Source organism: Mustela lutreola, chromosome 16 (assembly GCF_030435805.1).
Source record: "Mustela lutreola isolate mMusLut2 chromosome 16, mMusLut2.pri, whole genome shotgun sequence".
NCBI classification, from domain to species: domain Eukaryota; kingdom Metazoa; phylum Chordata; class Mammalia; order Carnivora; family Mustelidae; genus Mustela; species Mustela lutreola.
In genome coordinates this window covers 58,325,299-58,347,986 of record NC_081305.1, presented here as the reverse complement: position 1 = coordinate 58,347,986, position 22,688 = coordinate 58,325,299, and the positions used below count along the sequence as shown (strand labels likewise).

Here is a 22,688-nt window from a genome sequence, read left to right as displayed (position 1 = left end):
GGGCACGTAACCTGGTCAGGGAGACAAGGAAAGACTTCCTTGAGGAGGGACTGCTGAGCTGAGTCCTGGAGGCTACACAGAGGACGTAGAAGGGGATAGAAAATGATGCAGTGAGCACAAAGAGGTTGGTGGGGAGAGGGCTTGATATAGTAAGGGAGCTAGAGGTTCACAGAGCAAAAGGTATGGAGAAATTGCTCAGCAAGGACCAGATTCTGCAGGCTTAAATTCCAGACTAAGAATTTAGATCATCTCTTTTGGGCACTGGGGAGCCATAGCAGGTTTGAGTGCAAGAAAGGTAGGGGCAGGCTTGTGCTTTAGAAAGACAGCTTTAACCACTAAGTTGAGGGTAGCTGGCAGAGAAAGGGGCAAGACTGGGGCAGGAGACCAGGGAGGTTCTAGGGTGGGGACACTGATCTAGGGTGGGGAAGCCTGGAACAGGGGCAGGGCTATGAAATCAGAGAGGAGGATGGGAATTGAAAAGATAGTAGGAGGAAGAACAGAGAGGACTTAGTGAAAAGCTGGTTTCAGAAAGACAGCACAGGGCAGTAGTAAATAGCTTGGGCCAGGAGTCTGAGAGCCTACCAAAGCTGGGTGACCTTGGACAAGAAGCTTCATTTCTGTGAACCTCAGTTTTCTCAGCTGCAGAATGGAGCTATAAGGAGTCAGGGAGCTCATGCATACCCATGCCGAGTGCAGAGCGAAGGTGCAGTCATCACTATCCTTACTGCTCTTATTGGGGCCACTTTGATCCCCGGCTTGGAATATTCCCCTTTTCTGTTGGTTCATCCCCTCTCATCCTTCAAGTGTCTGCCCACATGTAACACTGACATCCGACCTGGGCTCAGTTCTCCTTATTAGATGGCCTCTAAGTTCGATACTTGCCTTCCCAGTAGTTACCATCTTTGCAGTTGTTCACTAAATATGTAATTAATGGTTATTGAATGTTTATCTCCTTCCCTGGACTGAGAACACCGTGAGGCCAGGGTGGGGGCTGTGATCAACATTGTATTCCCAACCCCTGGCACCCAGCAAATACTTGTTGAATGAGTGCGTGAATGAATGAATGAATGAATGAATAAATGAGTATTTGACCTATGAATAAGTGATTAAATACGTGAGTAAGCACATGATTGAATGGGAGAATAAGCAAGCGAAGGGGAGAAATCCAGGATGACTTTCATCATCTTTTGGAATCATCTCTGATACTCCCAGTAAAAGTGATAATCCACGTGGGAAAGGAGACTCGTGTGGCGTAGGCGCGGGCAGGAAGAACCCTCTCCCTAACAATCATGCTCTAATGTCCAGTCTCATGGGAGTATGAAAAAGGGAGGATAGTATCGCCCGAAAGGTGGAATTGAACCACTCTGTCGCTAGACAGCTACAGGTTTGAAGCCTGCACCCCAGACCACTGAGGATCATCCGGGCAAGACAAGGCCTCTCTCACACAGCTATATAAAATTCAAAAAGTGTTATCTTTTTACAGTTATGGTCACGTATCTTGGGCGTGTGCAATATTGTTGACTCTGATATCTATAAATTCTCCCCAACTACGACATATATCCTTCCAAAATGTTACCTTTTTCTTGCATGGGCATGACTCATCCTCACTTTGGAAACCGCCTTCATTTGCATAGCGCCGCGCATGCTGGGAAGCGGCGTTCGAGGACGGGGGCCCCCTCGCTTCTAGATGTAAAAGTATCCGAAACCGTTTTTTTTCCAGGTGAGAAGTTTGTTTTTCAAGAGGAGAAAGTCATAAGTCGGCTTTCAGAAGCCCCTTCTCTGAAAAAATCCGAGTTCGAGTGAGCTAGTTCCTGCTAAAGTTTGATTTAGCCCAGCCCCGGAGATTCCGGGTCGGCGGTTATGGGGCTGGTGCGACACCTGCTGTTCCTTTTTGGAACTTCAACGACCTCCAGAGTTCTAGGTTCATTCAAATATTTGAGCGCCTACTAAATAAAGCCCAGGCACTGTTCTAGGCAGCGGCATGACAGAAATTCTGTCCCCATTGAGCTTAAGACACTAGGGATCATTAGTTTCTGCCTGTATTTTATAGCCAAGGAAACCGACGCTTAGAAACTGCTCGTACCGTACCCCAGTTCACACAGTCTAAATACCTGGGGGAATAAAACCTGTGCCATCCTGTCATTAGAAAAAAGGTGACCCTTCTATAATCTAAGTCAGGGATCCTTTGACAAACGCTATCGTTCCAGAACACATGAAACCTACCCAGAGCTCCCATCTCAGAGTAAAAGTCAAAGTTCTCACCATAGCCCTACAAAATCCGTATACTGGGATACCTGGGTGGCTCAGTCGGTTAAGTGTCTGCCTTTTTATGATTCCATGGTACTGGGATCTCCGCTGAGCAGGGAGCCTGCTTCTCTCTCTCCCTCTGCCTGCAGCTCCCCCTGCTTGTGCGCTCTCTCTCTCCCTCTCTGTCAAATAAATAAAATCTTTCTTAAAAAAAAAAAAAAATCCCTGAATGCTAGCTTTTTCCCTCCTCTGACACCATCTCCTAGTTTGCTTTGCTCATTTACTTGGCTTCTGGCATACAGAGCTCCTGCTGCACACACCAAGATCAGGAATGCTTCTTTCTCAGAGTCATTGTGTTTGCTGATCCCCCTGCCTGAAACTCCTTTCCCCCACATGTTCACTGACTCACTGCCTCCCTTCACTCTGGCCTCTGCTCAAATACCACCACCTGGTGAAGTCTTCCCTGATAAAATAACAAGTCCTCTTACTCCATCCCCTTTCCCTGATGGCTTCTCTCCATCCCTCTGAGCACCACCTGCCACGTCTGTTTGCTTATCCTCTGTCCACTCCCACTGGACTTATCACTTCCATGAAACTATGGACTTTGTTTTTGGCTTATTTCTGAGTCTCTACCGCCTAAAGAGTGCTTGAGAACTTAGCACATGCTTGGTAAATGTTTGTAGGGTGAATATAAGATTATTACATTATCCTTCTCTGAGCCCCGGGGTCCCCATCTGGAAAACAAGATTCGTACAGCTGATTTCACTAGAGGAATCATAGTGAGCAGATGGATATAAAAGTGTGAGGAGGCGCTCAATAAAGGCTGTTTCAAACTCCAGACTGTTTCCAGCTTCTAGGGAGGGTGGGCTCACTAGAAGCCAAGGACGGACTTGGGGCTTTAGCTATTCTTGGCCCCATAATTTCAACCAGTCCCTCTTCCTCCTCCATCCTTTTTTCTTTTTTTAAATAGTTTTTTGTTTGTTTAATTTTACTTTGATGTAATCTCAACTCCCAGTGCGGGGCTCGAACTCAGAATCCTAAGATTAGGAGCGGAACACTCCCCTGAGCGTGCCAGGTGTCCCCCTCCATTCTACGTTACAAAGCAACACTATCTTATGGAAAGTGTGAATAAAAGCATCTTTTGGAAATTTCGCTATTTTTTAATTTGGAAATTGAAAACATAGTCCCTGCTTGGCAGATCTAGATCCAAGAGAAGCCCCCTTAAGAGCTTTTTTTTTTCTTTTTTCTTTTTTGTTACATAGCTGCTGCTAGGCAACCCCTACACACACAGAGACGGGCTGTAACTACTAGTCCTACAACATCATTATCTATCTCCTAAAATGTGACATGCGTCGCTAGAGGCAAGTGTGATGATTTTAGGTGATGCACGAACAAACAGTTTAAATGTTAATAGTTTTGTGTTTATTTTTACTGTTACCTTCTATTCCTGGCAAGTGATACTGACTTCCTTGGTGGTGAAGTAACATTTCTTTTTAAAAGACATTTATTTTATTTTTAATTAACCAATTTAAAGGGAAATATTAGAAGAAAAGCAGAACGAGGGTCAGAAAGATCCTGAGGGTCGTGAGAAGATGACCGAGACTCGGGAAACAATGTCATAGCTCACAAGCAAGCTCTGTTTACGGGGCATTTAGTATATGCCAGGCCCTATGCCAAGGGCTTTCCACATCTATCCGGTTATGGTAACAGTTTTCCATTTGAGGAAACCGAGACCTTGAGAGGTGAAGTCACTTGTTAAAGTCACACAGCCAAGAGGTAGTGAAGCCGGGATTCAAATCCAGTTCTGTGGGTCATTAGAACCCAGTCTCCTGGGTGACTGTGTGGCTCAGTTGGTTGAGCGTCTGCTCAGGTCATGATCCCAGGGTCCTAGGATTGAGTCCCTCATTGGACCTGCTTCTCCCTCTCCCTCTGCCTACTGCTCCACCTGCTTGTGCTGTGAAGTAAATAAATAAAATGTTAAAAAAGGGGGGTGCTGGGTAGCTCAGTGGGTTAGGGCCTCTGCCTTTGACTTGGGTCATGATCTCGGGGTCCTAGGGTCAAGCCCTGCGACAGGCCCTGTGCTCAGCGGGGACTCTGCTTCCCCCTCTCTCTTTACCTTCCTCTCTGCCTACTTGTGATCTCTGTCAAATAAATAAAAATAAAATATTTTTAAAAAAAGAAAAAAAGAACCCAGTCTCCTGCCTCCTTTCTTCGTAGGTTTTGGAACCTGAGGCCCAGAAAGGCCACGAGGCCCTTTATTCCATCCCATGGTAAGTGGATAGAGAGAAGCGGTGGGATGAGAGACATTTGAGAGAGAGGATACGCATTGTCTCCTGACTTACTAGATGTTGGGGCTGAGGAAGTAGGAATCCAGGGCCACACCGAGGTCTCTAGCCTGATGACAAAGTGGCAGAGCAGACATCCCTGAGCTGGAAATGAGATAGGACAATTAAAGGTTTGGATGTGTTTGTGGAGGGAGCCATCCAGAAGGCACCTGGGCACGGATCTGGGGCTCCAGTGAGAGGGCTGCTGGGTGGGCAGAGTGTGGGGATTGACTAGTGATGTCTGCCTTGGGCACAGGAACGGAAAACGGCTGTCAAAGGCTTGGCTAGCCCTGGCTCGGAGGGTCACTCGGCCTCTTCCCCTCAATCATTTCATAATATAGACAGATTATGAGGGAGCTCCTTCTGGATAGATGGGTAAAATTCCTCCTTGAATAGCACTTAGGTGCTTGTTGGTGCAGGAAGGTGAAAGCTGGAGGAGGCTGGAAGCACAGGAGGCCTTGGGTTTTCCACAGGAGTCTTTATTACAGTGTAAATCCAAGCTCAGGCCTTCCCTGGGCCCCATGCAAAGCCCTGGCTTTGGGGCTAGTGGCGTCCAGGAGACACCAATCTCTCACGGCGCCTCCAGCGGCGGGGTCACGGAAGTGCAGGGCAGGTGCCCTATCTAGGCAACTACAAGTCCCAGCAGGCGCCGCAGCCAAAGTGCTTCGCCTTTCCGGGACTCCTAGAGCAGAGCCTCTCGGGAGATGTAGTCCTGGCCGCTCAGGCAATTTCCACAAACTCCCTGGTGTGGGTGATCCAGACACCTGCCAGGGAAATGGCTCGGGCGGGGGTGGAGGTGGAGGGAGGGTGGGGATAGAAGGGAGGAGGAGTTGGGCAGAGGGCTGCGGGGGAATGGGGGCAGGCGTCGGGAAGGCAGAGACACCCCTTTCATTCGGCTTTGGCTTTGGCTCCGGAGACTGCGGCTGCTGCAGAGGCAAGGGCTCCGGACCCTGGGATCTTAGCTCGGATCCTGAGGGAGAAACAAGTGGGAGTCACAGAGGATGGCAAATGACCCGTAGGAATCAGAGAACTAAGGGGAAATCTGGATGGGGGCGGGGTCCAGGGGGCAGGATGGAGGACCTGAGTGGCCAAACCCAGCCCCTGCCCTCCCCAAGAGATTTAGAGACAGGTAATATCTGGGAAAAAAAGTTCCTAAACTTCCCCGGCCCCATCCCATCCATCTCCATCCCATGCCCTTACTTGGCTTTGATGTGGCTCAACTGATTGGTCACCAATCCCACATACTGGTCCATCTGGGCCTGGGGAGACCAAGAAGGAGAGATCGGAGGGGTTCTTCTCCCTGATTCATTCAGGAGGCTGCTTCCTCCCCATACCCCCCCCCCCAATAAATGAGAAATTGGGGAGAGCGATCCATTACTCCACCTTCAACTCTAAGCCTGATAAAATAGTCTTGGAAGTCAGAAGTTCAAGCTGAAGTGTCAGTACATTGGGTCAAGTTCTGTGTGGGGAATGACGTCAGGCAGACACACAGGAATTTGCCAGTAAGTTCTGTTTCCTGAGCATGACGATGAATCTTCGAGGGAGTTGTACGTGCATGTGTCTGTGTGTGAGTCAGGTGAGAGTGTGGGCGCCATTGGTGTTGGTTGTCAAGTCTCTGAGTGGATTGACTTAAACACGAGTTTAATTCACAGTGTGACCAACTCTGAGAGTCTTGGGGCTTCCAGCACACGAGGGAGTTTGTACTCTCTCTGGTAGGCATGTGTATTGTTTGGGTCTCAGCTGTGTGGGGGAAGGGAACATCAGTCCATCTGCCAGTCTCTGGGTGGGATATATGTCACTTGGCCTCGGTTCTCTTGGTGTTCTGGGCAACAGCCGCTCCACTCAGTGTTGACTGTCCTTGGCAGTTTCGGGGTGAAAGCATCGGTTAGACCACCTGCCTTGGGTTGGGGCATGTTAGTTGGATCCTGGCTCTGCACAGGCGACACCAATCAAAACACTTCTCTCTGGCTGCTGACATATTCGTTAGACTTTAGCTGCACTGAGGAAGATCCACAGCAGACCACCTGGGACACACCTGTGCCTGACTGGGACATCTGTCAATCAGAGCCTGACTCTTCCTGGGGGGGAAATACTGGTTGATCCTCCTGTCTTTGGCTCAGACATCTGTCAGCAGGACACTGGCTGGGGGGTGGGGAAGCAGGGAGTAGTCAGACCACCCGTGTTTGGCCAGGACACTGCCAACTGAGAGCCTGTCACACCCACCTGGTGTTGCCGATACAGCAAGGGGACAGTGAATAAACAGATCACTCCTGTAGGCACAGAAATGGGGGGAGGGGTGTGTCAGGGTCCTCCCAAAGGATTAACAGTTCCATCTAGAACCCTGTCTCCCACCAAACCCCAATGACCCACCTCCCCACCCTGCCCCCCACAGCCTTCCCAGCTCACCCAGAATGAGAAGAGTCAAACCATTGAAGACGGCACCCACGAAGGTCAAGATGTAGAAGAGAAGGGCCAGCTAGGGGTGAGGGTCAGGGTCAGGGTCAGCAGAGTCTACAGGGCCCTCCCTAGGCCTGTGAACTTCCCCAGCAATGGCCCCTCCTACCCCCCAGGTGCAGCAAGGTGAATGCCGGGAACCCAGGAGGGAGTTGGGGTTTTAGGGGCACCTTGAGGGAGTCCACGAGGTCTTCTACCAGGAAGAAATGCCGCAGCTGGATGGCCACAGAGACCACTCGGGAGGCAATCTGCTGGGACAAACGTTCCATCTGCTCCCGAGTCAGGGTCAGGTCCACATCCAGATAGGCCCTGGGAGGACAAAGCGGTGTCAGACACGTCAACTGTGGACCAGCCCAGGCTGAGGGGTGTGGCTGGGACAAGGGCAAGAAATAGGGGTTTGAGGAGATGGCCAGATGTAGTGGGCTATGGCCAAGGTCAGGGGCAAGAGATGGGATCAAGGATTAAGGTTAAGAGGTTAGGATCAGAGGTTAGGGCTGGAAAGTCAGGGTCAGAGTCAGGTTGGACAGAAACAAGAACAGGAAGGGTCAGGGTCAGCATGAGTCGTGCCTGACTGGAGGTCAAGGGTCAGACCACCCCTTTGGTCAACACAGAGGTCTAGACAGAGGTCAAGGTCAGGGGCCAGGGGTTCTCACTGGAAGGGGTTGGCACCGTCCCCCCGGTGCACAGCCTGCAGCACTTTTCGGTAAACCCTGAGAGAGATGGTGCCACAGAGCAGCAACAGGGCCACGTGGGCGGTCACGGACACGATGCTAAAGTGCAGGAGGCAGAGCAGGGAGACCATGAGGCCGGTGAAGACCACTCCTGATGTCCTTGTGTCCTTCCAGTACAGCAGGTCCGCCACTGTGGAAGGAGAGGGAGCTGGGCACTCAGGCTGGGCTTTGCACCTGGCCTGGCTGATCTCGACCTCCCACTTCCTGTCTCAGGGCTGAACCTTGACCTCTGGACACACCTGGCCTGCCCCTGAACTCAATTTCCCGATTTCTGATTATCTTGTTTTCTTCCCAGCTGCTTCCCCTCTTCTCTTAGAAAACCCAAGTTAACCGTCTAGCAAGTCCTGCCTATAGATCATGTGTGGATACAATTTTTGGTCATTACTTATGAAAAATGGAATCATTTATACACTTTTCTGCCTCACGCACAACCCACTCTTTTCCCTCCTAGAAGTCCCTCCTTGGCAGTTGGAAGAGCTCTTGATTCATTCTTTATAAGGGTTCCACAACATTCTGTCATGTGGCTGTGCCATCGTTCATTTCATTCAACACTTATCTATTGCTGGGTCATTCACTTGGTTTCTTAACCCCCATTCCTCAACAGTCTTGCAAGCACCAGCCCTCTACAGATATTCTTATCTTCCTGCAGAGAGTCTATTTCAGAGATAGAATCCCAGAAAGAAATGGCTGGGTGGACTAGTTCTGTGTTTCTGAACATCATAAATACTATCAGATTGTTTGCTAAACCTGTTAACAATCTTCATTTCCATGAGCAACTTGAGCATGATCTTTTCCCAGCATCCTGCCCAGCAATGGGTATTATTGTTCTTTTTCTTTTTTTTGCCAACTTGACAAGTATAAAGCGGTATCTTCTTGATACTCCCACCCACATGCTCTTTTCTAAGTCCTACATGTATTAATAACAACATCCTCCTTTCTAAGCCCTGATTCAAATTTCTGACCCCTTTCTGAGATGCTAAATTCACCTCACAAGCCCAACCTGAGCCCTGACCTCTGGACTCCAATGTTTCTTCTTCTTCTCCCCAACCCCCCCAAATGGGCTCTGTGCCCAATGTGGAGCTTGAACTCAGGACCCAGGATCAAGAGTGGAGATCAAGAGTCGCAGGCTCTACCCCCTGAGCCAGCTGGGTGCCCCTCCAATGTTTCATTTTGCTCATCTAAACGTTAACAGCTTGACAATAATGTGATCCCCTCGTGGCTCTGAGCTGGAAGCCCAATATCCCTCCAGACCCTCCACACCCCCCCACCCTCACTCTGCTCAAATTCTGACCTGATCTGACTGGTCCTCCTCAGGGTCTGACTCTCCCCACTTCTGTATTGTTCTAACACACACCATCCCATCCACCTCTAACTAGGGCAGGCCTCCCCCTACCCGCCACGCAGGGCCTTCCCTTGTAGCCTCCCCAAGGCCTGTGCCAGTGGGAGGGGGAGGGGCCGGGTCGCCTGAGGCGGGGGCTAAGTTTAGGCACGCTGGGGGGAGGGGGAGGTGCCTGGCCCGCAGCTGTGCTGGCCTGTCCGGGTCCTGAGTGACAGCACCGCCTGGGCCTGAGACTGGGGGAGGGGGCCCTTCCTGCTCTTGGGCCCCAAAGCCTCGGCTCAGGGGAAAGGGGACCCCACGCTCACTCCACTCCCTCTCTAGACACCCCCACAGCCCCCCAGCTTCAGCCTGCAGCTCTGGGGAATCAGGGACCAATAGGAAACATACCCGCAGATTTGAGGGAGATGAGAGAAAATCTGGACCCCTTTCTCCATCCCCCAACCCCGGTCCCACCGGCCCGCTCCGCAAGCCCACCTTTACTCCCCATCTCCGCTCCAAGTGAGAGGCTGAGGACAGGACACTGCTACTTCTTGGGGATTTTGCCCACTTCAGTGGAACCGGGAGGGAGGGAGTAGGGGGCGGGGCCCCTTTGTACCCAGCCAATGGCTCTCCATAGAGGTGGGGACAGTTCCAAAAAGGGGTGGCTCTCTTTGTAAACACCCAAAAGCAATGATGTCTACAATCACAACGGCTGTTCGAGGAGGGTAAGTGTATTTTAGAGGAAGGCGGGCTCTATTTGCAACTGGCCAATGGATGCAGTCAGGGAAGAGGAGCGTTTTAAAAAGGCATAGAGTTTACTTGTAAATGTCCCATGGCCACAACCACAAGACAGCCTTATTTTTTCAGGGATTTGTCCTGTCCAAAATCAGCCTCTAGGAGGAGCACTCCAAAAGAGGGATTGTTTTTTTTCTAGCCATCAGCCAATCCCAATGCTCAAAGGCGGACTCACAGCTCAAGTGGGAGGGAGAACTACATAAAGAGCCAATGGCAACCTTAGAAAACTGGAAAATATTTTTTTGAAGGGCGGAGCTTATATCTAGCCAATAGCACCTCCTCTTCTCCACTCTCACTTCCTTCATGAGGTTGGTCCCTTTAAATTCCAACCCTCCAGGGGCGCCTGGGTGGCTCAGTGGGCTAAAGCCTCTGCCTTCAGCTCAGGTCATGATCCCGAGAGTGCTGGGATTGGGCTCTCTGCTCGGCAGGGAGCCTGCTTCCCTTCCTCTCTCTCGGCCTGCCTCTCTGCCTACTTGGATCTGTCTGTCAAATAAATAAATAAAATCTTTAAAAAATAAAATAAAATAAAATAAATTCCAACTCTCCCACCTTAACTATAGTCCAAGGGAGTACCTTCACTCAGGCACTTTACCTAGAAGGAGTGGTTCCAATGTGAATTCTGATTGGTCCATGCTATCGAGGCACCGCCCCGTGATTGGCTCCCGCTCCAGATGCCCCCACTGCTCTTCCTCCTTCTGGTCCAGCGAGGGCTCATCAGGCCAAGAGTTCGAATCCCGGGATTGGGGTGGGGACGGGGTACCGGCCTGGGGGGTTCCAGAGCCGGGGCTGGGCTGCGGAGTCAAGACTTCCTGCGGCGGTGAGGACTGAAGGAGTCCAAGTTTTAGGTCCAGTTCTGGCGTGTTAGAAAGAGAAGGCTGTGAGCTTTCACCTTGGAGGTGCCCTGAGGAGAGACCACCCACCCCTTGTGGCTTTGGTCCTAGCACCTTCTGACATCTCACCTTTCCCAGCCTCTCCAGCCTCCGGCCCATCAGGCTCCTCGTCCTCTAGTGGGGTAGAGCTACTGGTGGCAGAGTCTTCTCCGGACCCCACTCCCCGGGCTGCCCAGCCCAGCTGGTCCAGCTGGAGTCCTAGGTCCTCCAGGGGGCGTTCGGCTGGAGGGGCAGTGTCGGGGTCACCACGGCGCCCAGGTTCCGGGGATTGGCTCAGGCTGGGGATGCTCTCCAAGCTGTCGCCCAGGCCGGGCTGAGGGAGTGGGTCTCGCGGTTCTGAGATGGAGCGGCCCTGGGGCCGGGGGCGGCGTGCAGATGAATCCCGGCGTGCTCCAGAGCCCACCACACCGTCGAAGGCGATGTAGGAGAAGGTCAGCTCCCGGGGGGTGCCCCAGTCCTGCGACGTGGTCTCCTCTTCGTCGTCCTCTGAGAATTCTCGGGCTGTGTGAAGCTCCCGAAAATCTGAGTCGTCATTCCCTCCTGCAGTGAGCAAAGGAGGGTATGAGCTACTCTAAGCGGGACCCCGACCTACTCTCTTCACTCCCCTTCCCAGCTGTGAGCCCCTTTAAGTCCCGCTCTCACATTCACCTCCCCCCCTACCTTCTGTGGAGTCAGGGGTAGAGGACGCTGTAGACGGAGCTTCTTCTGCGAGAGGGAAAGAATCGAAGATTCTTAGAAGCTTAGACTGTCGGAATCACAGAAGTGTGCCAGTCCTGGAAACTTGGATGGTCCGAATTAAGGAATCTTAGAATATTTGAATCACAGGACCTTTAGAACATTCTACATACAGACTGTAAAATCTTATATAGTGCTACCAGATGCTCAGCCTTATAAATTCAAATCAAGGAATCTTAATCTCAGGAATTTTCAAATTAGGAATTTTAGGAGGTTTCAATTAGTTCACTCTTTCAAAAACCATTTATTGAACACCTACTTTGTACCAAACACTGTTTTAGACTGAGAATACAAATGTGAGCAAAACAGACAAAATTGCTGCCCTCCTGGGGCTTACGTTCTCCTGGGGAGAAAGACAATACACACATATATGATGCTGGGTGCTAAGTGTGTGGGGAAAAATAGAGCACGGTGAGGGAAGAGAAAGTGAGAGGGTGCTATTTTCAGACAGGGTGGTCAGGAAGACTTCTTTGGTAAGATTACATTTGAATAGAGCCTTGAATGAAGTGAGGGAGCCATACAGATGTCTAGGAAAGAGTCTTCCAGGCAGAGAAAAAAGCCTAGTGCGAAGGCCCTGAGGCAGGCACTATCCCTGGCAAATCAGAGCAACAGAGAGGGGAGAAGAAATGATTGGAACAGAGTGACTGGGAGGGAGAACGGTGGGAGAGGAGGGCAGGTAGGTGGTGGTGTTAGGGATCAGGTAGGGCTTTCCTTTTCAAGCCCAGGTAAGGACAAGATTTTTAGAATGTTGGGATGATAACGCTTTAATGTTGAAATAACAAATGCTTAGAATTTTGGCATCTGGACTCCTAGGACATGCAACTGGCCAGACCCGAGAATGCTGAAATTCTTAGCTTCGGGAACCACAGGGGTGTGAGACAGAAAATGTTAGACGAGGACTGTTAGAGCCCTGGTCTCAGAGATCACGAGGATCAGATAAGGTATTTTCAATTGTGGAGCTTAGCCCCTCAGAGCTAGCTTGGGGCTTTTTTCCTACATGAGATGCTCAATACTGTTTGGAAACTGAAATCAGATGCCCTTCCCGCCCCCCACCTCGTTTTGGCAGCTGGGGAATCGGAGGCCCAGAGTAGAATGATTGTCTTCCAGGGTTGCTACTAGTGGTAAAGCTCAGTAAGGACCCAGGAGTCCTGGCCCCAACCCAGGGATGGCTGTTTCCAAGGGGCAGGATGTCGGACAATTTGGGCGAGGTCGGGGCAGCCTGAGTCTGGGCAGAAAACGGAGGTGGGATGCGAAGATGGATGATGGAGGCTGGTGGTTAAATCCCTCTTCTCTATCCTGTTTGTACCCCTCCATTCAACTCCCCTCCCAGCGGGCTGCGGCCAGCACCAGGGCGAAGGGACAGCTCCCGGAGAGCGTACTCATCTCTGGGTGGGGTCCGGCGCCATATCCCAGAGTCGGGCGCGACCCCCGTTAGCTATCTCAGTGCCCCCATCTCCGTCTTGACTCACTCAGGTCCTCCGGGTCAAGTCGCCCCCATCGGCGCTAGACTGCGGGGGGGAGGGGAGCGCTTCCTTTGTCTCTTTTGCCTCCTCCCCCATCCCAATTCTCCCGCGACCCTGCACGGATGGGTTACTGGGAAGGAGCCCACCCGGGCCTCTGGGCCCCACACCAGGCCTGAGCCTCCCCCTACTCACTGCAGTGGGCGAAGACCGGTAGGACCTGCCCCATGGCCCTCCTTCGGCCTGCATCGGGACCCCCGCCCACTCCGGCCACGCCGCCCTGGGCCTGGGGCCGCCGGCGCTCATCTCCGCCGCGCCCACGACGCCGCCGCCATCCTCGCCGCCTCCTCCTCCCGGGCCGCTACAGCAGCAGCAGCTACAGCAGCAGCAGCCGCGGCCGCCGCCGCCCTCTGCTCCGCTCGGCGGGGGCGGGCGGGGCCGCGACTGAGAAAGCACTGCAGCGCGGGGCCGGGGGCGGGGCCAGTGGACCAGCGGGGCGGAACCTAAGGGCGGCAGGGGGGCGGGTAAACACAGAGGGGCAAGGGAGGGGGCGTGGCTTTTCTACGAAAGGGGCGGGGCAAGGTTATACTACTGGGAGGAAAAGGCGTGGAAGGAGGTTTGAAGGGCGGGGCCTGATGGAAGGAGGCGCGGCCCCTAGCGGAAGAGAGGAGGAGCCTAGGGTAGGGCAGGGGAAGGGGCTCCCGGGAAGCATGGTTGAAGGTGCCTAGAATAAGAGCGAGGATCTCAGAGTGGGTTGGGGCGGAGCCAGGGGAGGCATTCAGGAGAGGGTGTAAAGACTACCGCTCTGAGGTACGGTCGGAGCTGAGATCCTCAGAGTGAGTGGGATAGCGGGCAGGTGAAACTACTCAGAAAGTTTGAGACAAGGGGAGGGGCTCAGATATGAGTGGGGCTTAAGTTAATTTAGAATTATGCAGGTAGTTAGGCGACGTCAAAGACCAAGAAGGTAGAGGCAGGGCCTAGAAAATAAGAAATTACAGGCTGGGGAGGGGGCGCGGCCCAGAAGGTAGACGTAACCTACCGAGAGGGGACCAGGCTCTCCAGAATGTGGAGACTGGGACTGTAGTTAAGAGGAGCTAAAACTGCGGAAATTAGTAGCTTCTGAGGCTGTGTGCTTGAATGGATGGGTAGGACCTGGAACAGACGCAACTGAAGTCCCGGGGCAAGACCCAGAAGTGCAGGGTTCGAACAGAATAAATAAAGGACTTAAAGCTTTTGAAACTGGGGGCGGCACCACTGAGGTAGGAGGATCTTAGAGGGACCAAAGCTGGGACCCAAAGCTAAGAGTGTAGAGAACATTTCTAGAGTTCGTTTTCCTGCCACAGTTTACTTCTTGTACGACTCAGTTTCCTTTTCGTTAAATCAGAGATTATGTAAATAGTGGTAGCACATGGTAAGTGCTGTTTACTACTATTATTTTCCTGTGACCCAGATCCCAAACATCACTTTGAAGGTGCAAGAGAGAGGACACCCAGGAGTCCAGTCTCTTCTAGTAACTTGACTTGAGTGCAGGTCAAGGGCACAAGAAGGAGATTTAGGTGGTTTAAAATCTCAACGTGGAGGGGATTAATGGAGTGGGGGGGGGGGTCCAGGTGCAGAGGGTGGAGGCTTCCTGATCCCAGGGCTGAAGGATGGCTGCCTTCGCCCGCCTGCTGGAGCGTCTCCTCTGGCCAGCCTCTAAAAAACAGGAGTCAGAAGAGGAAGAGGAGGAGGGGCACAGGACTCACCACGAGCCTCAGTCGCTCCTGGACGCGCCGCGATGCGTCCAGCGGCCGCACGGGGGTGCGGCCGCGTCTTGCGGCCTGAGCTTCGGGGCGAGCGCTGTGCAAGGCTGGCGCGCGCACATGGAGGATGCGCACTGCGTTTGGCTCGCGCTGCCCGGGCTACCGCCAGGCTGGGCATTCTTTGCGATCCTCGACGGCCACGGCGGGACGCGAGCTGCCCTCTTCGGCGCGCGCCACTTGCCGGACCACGTGCTCCAGGCACTGGGCCCGGCGCCTGGCGAACCCGAGGGAGTGCGCGGGGCGCTACGCCAAGCCTTCCTGAGCGCAGACGAACGGCTGCGTGCGCTCTGGCCTCGGGGCGAGCCGGGGGGCTCCACCGCCTTGGCGTTGCTCGTCTCCCCGCGTTTTCTGTACCTGGCGCACTGCGGTGACTCCCGAGCGATGCTGAGTCGCGCCGGTGCCATGGCCTTCAGCACCGAGGACCATCGGCCCCTCCGGCCCCGGGAACGGGAGCGCATCCACAATGCGGGAGGCACCATCTGCCGCCGGCGCCTCGAAGGCTCTCTGGCAGTATCCCGAGCGCTGGGCGACTTTGCTTACAAAGAGGCTCCGGGAAGGCCCCCTGAGTTGCAGCTCGTTTCCGCGGAGCCTGAGGTGACCGCCCTGGCTCGCCAGGCTGAGGACGAGTTCGTGCTGTTGGCCTCTGACGGTGTGTGGGACGCGATGTCTGGTGCTGCCCTGGCGGGACTGGTGGCGTCGCGCCTCTACTTAGGCCTGGCCCCGGAGCTTCTCTGCGCGCAGCTATTGGACACGTGTCTGTGCAAGGTCCTGGGGGCGGGGCTTGGAGTCACTGAGGGTTAGAATTTAAAGGATCTAGGGAAAAAGGATTTTGAGGAAGAGGCTCCCTCAAACTAGAGGACGGGTAAGAGTCCACCATAGGGCGTGGCCTGCCGGAGTGGGCAGGGCCAAAATATGGAGGGGGCGGAGACTGAGGGCTGTCTTGAAGCGAGGTGGGAGAGCCCTGTGGTGCTGGATAGGTAAGAGGGAGGGACTTATCAGAAAGGGCGAGGCCTTTCGGAACGGGACTGCCCCGGGTTTTAGGAGTGGGTCCTGAGGTATGATTAGTGCCAGAAGGAAAAGCAACAGGGTAGCGGAGTGGGAGGAGCTTCAGCGGAGGGGCAGGGTTCCGTGATAGAGTGAGGCTAGGACAGTGAGGGGGGCGTGGTCTAGGTGACTGGTTCCAGTCCGAGGACTTGGTTTAGACTGGCAGATGGGTGAGACTTGAGAGCAATGGGCCTAATCAGACGGGAGGAGGGCGCTAGAACGCTGAGATTGTTGGGAAGCTCCAATTCCAAGGACAGGGAGCCCCGTGCTGGGGCATTCATCTGTATCCCACCAGGCTCCCTTTTCTCCACTTTCTGCAGGGCAGCCTGGACAACATGACCTGCATCCTGGTCTGCTTCCCTGGGGCCCCGAAGCCTTGTGAGGAGGCGATCAGGAAGGAGCTGGCGCTGGATGCAGCCCTGGGCCGCAGGGTCGCCGGTGAGCCGGCTCCAGGAGCCTAGCGGGAGGGGTGGTCAGCGGGCAAGGACACTCCCGTAATCCTGCCTCCCTCTCAGAGCTGTGTTCGTCTGCTCAGGAGCCCCCCAGCCTGAACACGGTTTTCTGGACTCTAGCCGCAGAGGACATCCCAGACTTACCTCCTGGGGGAGGGCTGTACTGCAAGTGAGTGGGGGGGGGGGGGCTGTGAGGTGGGATGGGGGGAGAGGTGGTAGAAGTAGGGTCCCCTCCTAAGGGCCTCTCTCTGCTCTCCAGGGCCACGGTCATTGCTGAAGCTTATTCTCGGCTCCGCCAAGCCTCAGGACGCCGCTGGCAGGTAAGGACCCCATGTTCTTGAATATTGCTCTTGGAAGCCTGTAACCCAGCCCTCCTACTTCCTTTAGTGTTGGGGAAATTCAAGGCCAAATTAGACAAGGGGCTTGCCTGATATATTAATAAATTCTCACTCCTAGCCCTAAAGCATTGTGCTAGACATGATGGGGGCAGGGGAGAGAGGAAAACAGAAGCAGAGAAGAGACTGCTCCTCTTCTTGAGAAATGTGTCCCCTGCATTACTCTGTAAAGCCCCATCATCCCAAGCATCACCGCTTCCGCCCATAAATAAGGCAGAAAAATTCCAGGAATGTTTACAACTAATCTCAAGCCCTGAATGTGCTACAGAGACCATCCGGGGACATCTCTGAGGATGGTCTGGGTCTTAGATAAGTGGTGAACTGGACTCAGAGAGAGCTTGGAGCTTTGGGAAGAGGTGGTGGGTAGAGCCACTACCTAACTAAACTAAACTAAGGCAGGGGATGGGAGCCAAGGAGGAAATGGGAGGGAGGGAGCCAGGGCTCAAGCCCCTAGTCCTTGGCAAGGTAGAAAAAGGAGTTCAGGTAAATAACCCCCACCTGGGAGTGATTGATGATAATTCCTCAGCAGCAGTGGAGGTGTTTGTCAAGATTGTTTGATTTGCAATGCACAGAAACCCAATTTCACCTGGGAAGGCAAAACAGGGAACTTACTGGGCCATGTAATTGAAGACTTCAAGGACCGAAGGCAGGACTACTCCAGTTGTCAGATGATGTTATCAGGAACCACCTCTTAGTTTTACTTTCTCATCTCTGACATCATTTGCAGGCAGGATCTCTGCAGGAGGTAGCAGAGAGTTGCAGCTCTAGCCTCCTAAGTGCCAGGAGCCCAACATCCCCAGCGAAGAGAGCTCACCAGGTTCCTAGTAGCAGAAGCTCTGGTTCTGCAGCTGGTTCTCATTGGCCACCCCGGACCACCTGTCTGACCAGTCACACCATCCGGCTCTGACTGGCCAGGCTGGGTTGGATGGGGACGTGTAGCGCTTGGGGCTGAGATCTACTCCACCCAAACCTGATGGATTGGGAGATGGGGAGATAGGAAAATAGGAGTGGTGATTCCAGAATAGAGGGGGGCAGATACTGAGAACAAAGAGGAGATTCTTAGTAGCCATTTCCCACCTTCTTTGTTCCAGAAGGGCCCACATGGGGCAGGAAAGCCCACTGGCACCCTTTCGGACTCTTCCTTGGACTCGGAGGCCTGACAGCTGTTGCCCTTTGGGGACCCTCCGCCCAGCCGGGGCCTCAAAGGAACTAAGGAAGAAAATTCTCCTTCCCCAGCTACACAGACCAGCGGAAGGAAGACAAACGGAGGGAGGAACCCCAGAATGCTTATTTCCCCTTCTCCTACTTCCCTCTCACAGAAAGTCTTAAGAGAAGGGAAATTCCTACCACCCTCTGAACTGGGGGGGGGGGGGGGGGGGGGGGAGGGGAAGAAAAGAAAAGAAAAAGAAAGAAAAGGAGGAAAGAAAGGGGGAAAAAACCCACCCTAAATCAAATCAAGTGTTTTTGAAATATTTTGAGCTAAATGGACCCTTACATGATCACCCAGTTCAATAACCTTCTCTTCCTTCCAATTTTTCATGTTTTGGGAGGAGTTACAGAAGAGTATTGATTATTAAATTTTAATGATATAGAACTCAAAATAAAATAAATTTCTCTTGTAGAAAACAAAAACAACCCAGACATTGTCTAGTCATTTGGCAGATGCATACTGAGGCACCTGCTGTGTGCGGAGGGGGAGGGGCTGCTCTCAGCCAGGCAGAACCACTGAGATCCCGCCCCTTCCCCTCCCACGGCGGGGGGTGGGGGAAAGGCCACCTCCTCCTCTGTTGGGAAACACTGAACAAGGTAACTGATAGTATCTCAGATACTGATAAGTGTCTCAAGGAAAATAAAACAGGAGAGGGTGATAAGATGTCTAGGGGGGCTACTTTGTTGGTTTTGGTGGTTTTTTTTTTTTGTTGTTGTTTTATTTTGTTTTGTTTTTTTGATTGGGGAAAAAGTTCACCTGGTTCCAATTTCAAAGAGTGCAAAATGGTGTACAAAAATGAGATGTCGGGGCACCTGGGTGGCTCAGTGGATTAAGCCGCTGCCTTCGGCTCAGGTCATGATCTCAGAGTCCTGGGATCGAGTCCCGCATTGGGCTCTCTGCTCAGCAGGGAGCCTGCTTCCCCTCTCTCTCTCTGTCTGCCTCTCCATCTACTTATGATTTCTCTCTATCAAATAAATAAATAAAATCTTAAAAAAAAAAAAATGAGATGTCTTGGGACGCCTGGGTGGCTCAGTTGGTTAAGCAGCTGCCTTCGGCTCAGGCCATGATCCCAGGGTCCTAGGATCGAGTCCCACATCGGGCTCCTTGCTCGGCAGGGAGCCTGCTTCTCCCTCTGCCTCTGCCTGCCTCTCTGTCTGCCTGTGCTCACTCGCTCTCTCTCCCTGTCTCTGACAAATAAGTAAATAAAATCTTTAAAAAAAAAAAAAATGAGATGTCTTGGGGCACCAGGGTGGCTCAGTCAGTTAAGCATCTGCCTTCTGCTCAGGTCATGATCCCAGGATCCTGGGATGGAGCCCCACATTGGTCTGTTTGGAGAGCCTGCTTCTCCCTCTCTCACTCTGCCTGCTTGTGCTCTCCCTCTCTCTCACACATAAATAAATAAATTCTTAAAAAGAAGAAGAAAAAGAAAGCATCGGGTTGCTCAGTCGATTAAGCATCTGCCTTCAGCTCAAGTCATGATCCCAGGGTCCTGGGATTGAGTCTAGATCAGCTCCCTGCTCAGTGGGGACCCTGCTTCTCCCTCTCCCTCTGCAGCTCCTCCTGCTTGTGCTCTCTCTCTCTGTCAAATAAATAAATAAAATCTTAAAAAAAGAAAAGAAAAGTCTTTATCCCCCCTACCCCTCAGCCACTCAGTTTTCCACCTGGGGTTTTAAACAGGGAAGCTCTCTGAGAAGGGGCCAGCCATGCAAATATCCCAGGGAAGCATTTCCCAAGGCACAGCCAGTGCAAAAACCTAGAGGCTGGATGGAACGTGGCATTTTCAAAATGAGGCTGGGGATGTCTTGACATGTCTATGACCATCAAATTGCCCATTCTCTATCCTATTGGTAACCACTGTACTGAGTTTGGCGTGGCTCTTTTCAGACCTTTTACTCTGTGTGTACACACATGTATGTGGGAACTTTGGTGTTTTCCTAACTATTTTCATACTGTAGATCACTTTAGTTATTTTTTTTCCCTCAGTGATACCTTGGAGACTAGTTTCACGCTATTTACAAACACCTCATTTTTTTCTTCACTGCTGCCCAGCAGTGTAGATAAGGGGATCTACAATGGTTTTCACTATCCATCCTCTTCTTGATTGACTTTTTTTTTTTTAAGATTTTATTTATTTATTTGACAGACAGAGATCACAAGTAGGCAGAGGCAGGCAGAGAGAGAGGGAGGGAAGCAGGCTCCCTGCTGAGCAGAAATCCCGATGTGGGGCTTGATCCCAGGACCCTGGGATCAGACCTGAGCCGAAGGCAGACGCTTAACCCACTGAGCCACCCAGGCGCCCTGATGGACTTTTTTTTTTTAAGATTTTATTTGTTTATTTGGCAGAGATCACAAGTAGACAGAGAGGCAGGCAGAGAGAGAGGGAAGCAGGCTCCCTGCTGAGCAGAGAGCCCGATGCAGGACTCGATCCCAGGACCCTGAGATCATGACCTGAGCCGAAGGTAGCGGCTTAACCCACTGAGCCACCCAGGTGCCCCGATGGACATTTTTTTAAAAAGATTTTATTTACTTATTTGACAGAGAGAGAGATCACAAGTAGGCAGAGAGGCAGGCAGAGAGAGGGGGAAGCAGGCTCCCTGCTAAGCAGAGAGCATGATGCAGGGCTTGATCCCAGGACCCTGAGATCATGACCTGAGCCAAAGGCAGAGTCTTAACCCACTGAGCCACCTAAGTGCCCCGATGGACATTTTTTTCTTACGATTTTATTTCTTTATATGAGAGAGAGAGAGAGAGATAATAAACAGGAGGGAGAGACAGAAGGAGAGGGAGAAGCCGATCCTGTAGAGCAGAGAGCCCCACATGAAACTTGATCCCTGGATCCCAAGATCATGACCTGGGTCAAAGGCAGACACTTAACCGACTGAGCCACCTTTGATGGACATTTAAACTATTTTCAATTTCTTGCTTTGACATCGCAGCTGCTTGATCCTTGATCAATCTTCTTGTGTACATAGGTCAGTCTCTCTGGGTAGGGGTCCTGCCACCTGTTTTTTTTTTTTTTTAAGATTTAATTTGTTTATTTGACAGAGAGAGACAGCGAGAGGGGGGACACAAGCAGCAGGAGTGGAGAGGGAAAAGCAGGCTTCCCACGGAGCGGGGAGCCCAATGTGGGACTCGATACCAGGATCTCGTGATTGTGACCTGATCGGAAGGCAGAGGCTTAATGACTGAGCCACCCAGGTGTCCCTTGCCACCTGTTTTGTATGGCACCTGAGCTAAGAATGGTTTTTACAAAAGGATGGGGGGGGGGAGGGAATTTGTGAAAGACACTAAGTCTGATATGCCCCAAATACTTACTATTTGGACCTTTATAGAAAATTTTGCTGGGATGCCTGGGGGCTCAGTCATTTAAGCGTCTGCCTTCATCTCAGGTCATGATCTCAGGATCCTGGCATCCAGCCCTGCGTCAGCCTCCTTGCTCTGCAGGGAGCCTGCTTCTCCCTCTGCCTGCTGCCCCCCCTGCTTGTGCTCTCTCTCTCTCTCTTTCTCTGATAAATAAATAAATAAAATCATAAAGAAAAAAGAAAGGAAACTTTGCTGCCCAAAATGCCAAGGTGGCACACGAAAGCACTAGCTCACCCACGAAAGCTGAGCAACAGAGAGGAGAAAAAAGTTGCCCGAGGTCACCCAGAACTGGGGTTCTCATTCTGCTGGATTGAGTGAGGTATAAAAACTGATCACGTCTACCCCCGTATCCAAAGAACTCACAGCTGAGGAGACATAGTGGGAAATAATCATAACCTAGGTGAATTAGTGTTCAAGATGTCCCAGAGCAGGGGAGAGAAGGGGATATTACTCAGTTCTTTATAGAAAAATTAATGTCAGAGCATGGCCTCGAAGGATGAGGTGAAGGAGGTCAGAACAGCACCCAGGTAGGTGGCTACGCTTGAATAAGGAGTGGGAAACGTGATTCCCTTACCTGGTCAACTGGGCCCTGCTGTTGGTTTTACACTCCTGCCTCGCACCCATGCACCACTGTGATTCTGAGCCGTCAGGCAAGAGGGTTACGGCCCAGATTTATTCCTTACCTCCAGACCTCAGTTTACCCATTTGGGCACGTTGCACTGATGATTTCCCAGGCATCCAGGCCAAGCCTCGGGCTCCGGACCCGGGCCAGGTGGCGCTCTACGGGAGGGGAGTGGCCACTAGCGGCGTCACATGGGGCGGGGCCTGCGGGACCAGCTGCGGAAGGCTGGGGGGGTGCTGGGGCCGAGCCCCAAGCTGCAGCATGGGGGAGGGGGTTCCCAGGAGCCAGCACTGGGGTGGGTGCCCCTGCCTCCGCGCGCCCTCCTATTGCTGGATGATCCCGCCATCCTCTGCGGGCGAAACTGAGTCACGGCGGGGCGTGCGTGGGGAGAGGTCTAGGGGCTTTATTCACACGGGAACCTGGGAGTCCCATCTTCACCCAGGTCCAGCGCTGCACCCCCACCCCCACCCCTCCGCTGTGAGTCAGCGGCCGGCCGCGCCCCCTCGGCCCACTTCCTCCTCACCTTCCCCTGGCGGGCTGGGGGCGGTGAGAAGGATCAGGCCCTCCCCGCCCATCCCCCTCCAGTGCTGGGGAACGGAGGGTTCACCCCTTAATAACCCTTCATAAATTGGCACAGAAGAGAGACGTTGCGGGTCTGAAGATAGCATTTAAGGGACAAAATTTGAGAGAACCTATGCTTCACCAGAGGATCCTCTTCGCCTACCCCCCCCCCCGCCCCTTCAAACTGAATAGAATGTGAAGAAGTGGAGAAATCGTTGGGGAGAGTGAGAAGAAATTGTGTCCCCGTTAAGATCAGCCTAAGAATTTCCATAGTGGAAGAGAACG

General features: G+C 52.5%; 2 protein-coding genes, 1 long non-coding RNA gene and 1 other non-coding gene across 8 annotated transcripts; 1 reads left to right on the top strand and 3 right to left on the bottom strand.

Moving 5' to 3' along the window:
* Positions 1–1,338: 1,338 nt before the first annotated feature.
* On the bottom strand, positions 1,339–1,425 carry TRNASTOP-UCA (transfer RNA opal suppressor (anticodon UCA)). Its single transcript has one exon. It is a non-coding gene; the product is annotated as a tRNA-Sec (tRNA).
* A 3,609-nt stretch (positions 1,426–5,034) lies between these two features.
* RTN2 (reticulon 2) lies at positions 5,035–13,395 on the bottom strand. Of its 2 annotated transcripts, XM_059153473.1 has the most exons (10): positions 13,150–13,395; positions 11,420–11,464; positions 10,829–11,299; positions 10,462–10,722; positions 7,679–7,886; positions 7,196–7,334; positions 6,978–7,047; positions 6,795–6,841; positions 5,772–5,830; positions 5,035–5,541 (listed from the first exon to the last, which is right to left on the bottom strand). In XM_059153473.1, exons 1-10 carry the CDS (start codon positions 13,181–13,183, stop codon positions 5,460–5,462), a joined length of 1,416 nt encoding a protein of 471 aa, XP_059009456.1. In that variant the 5' UTR covers positions 13,184–13,395; the 3' UTR covers positions 5,035–5,459. The 2 variants fall into 2 exon arrangements, with proteins under 2 accessions (XP_059009456.1, XP_059009457.1); XM_059153474.1 differs by lacking the exons at positions 10,462–10,722; positions 10,829–11,299; positions 11,420–11,464; positions 13,150–13,395 and adding an exon at positions 9,570–9,684.
* Positions 13,396–14,438: 1,043 nt separating this feature from the next.
* On the top strand, positions 14,439–18,022 carry PPM1N (protein phosphatase, Mg2+/Mn2+ dependent 1N (putative)). Of its 3 annotated transcripts, none has more exons than XM_059153475.1 (5): positions 14,439–15,521; positions 16,121–16,238; positions 16,316–16,421; positions 16,512–16,572; positions 17,375–17,554. In XM_059153475.1, exons 1-5 carry the CDS (start codon positions 14,604–14,606, stop codon positions 17,552–17,554), a joined length of 1,383 nt encoding a protein of 460 aa, XP_059009458.1. In that variant the 5' UTR covers positions 14,439–14,603. The 3 variants fall into 3 exon arrangements, with proteins under 3 accessions (XP_059009458.1, XP_059009460.1, XP_059009459.1); XM_059153477.1 differs by lacking the exon at positions 17,375–17,554 and adding an exon at positions 17,742–18,022 and having other exon boundaries at positions 14,443–15,521; XM_059153476.1 differs by lacking the exon at positions 17,375–17,554 and adding an exon at positions 17,739–18,022 and having other exon boundaries at positions 14,446–15,521.
* LOC131818798 (uncharacterized) lies at positions 15,417–17,585 on the bottom strand. Of its 2 annotated transcripts, none has more exons than XR_009348941.1 (3): positions 17,462–17,585; positions 17,260–17,383; positions 15,417–15,524 (listed from the first exon to the last, which is right to left on the bottom strand). It is a non-coding gene; the product is annotated as an uncharacterized LOC131818798 (long non-coding RNA). The 2 variants fall into 2 exon arrangements; XR_009348942.1 differs by having other exon boundaries at positions 15,420–15,546.
* Positions 18,023–22,688: the final 4,666 nt, after the last annotated feature.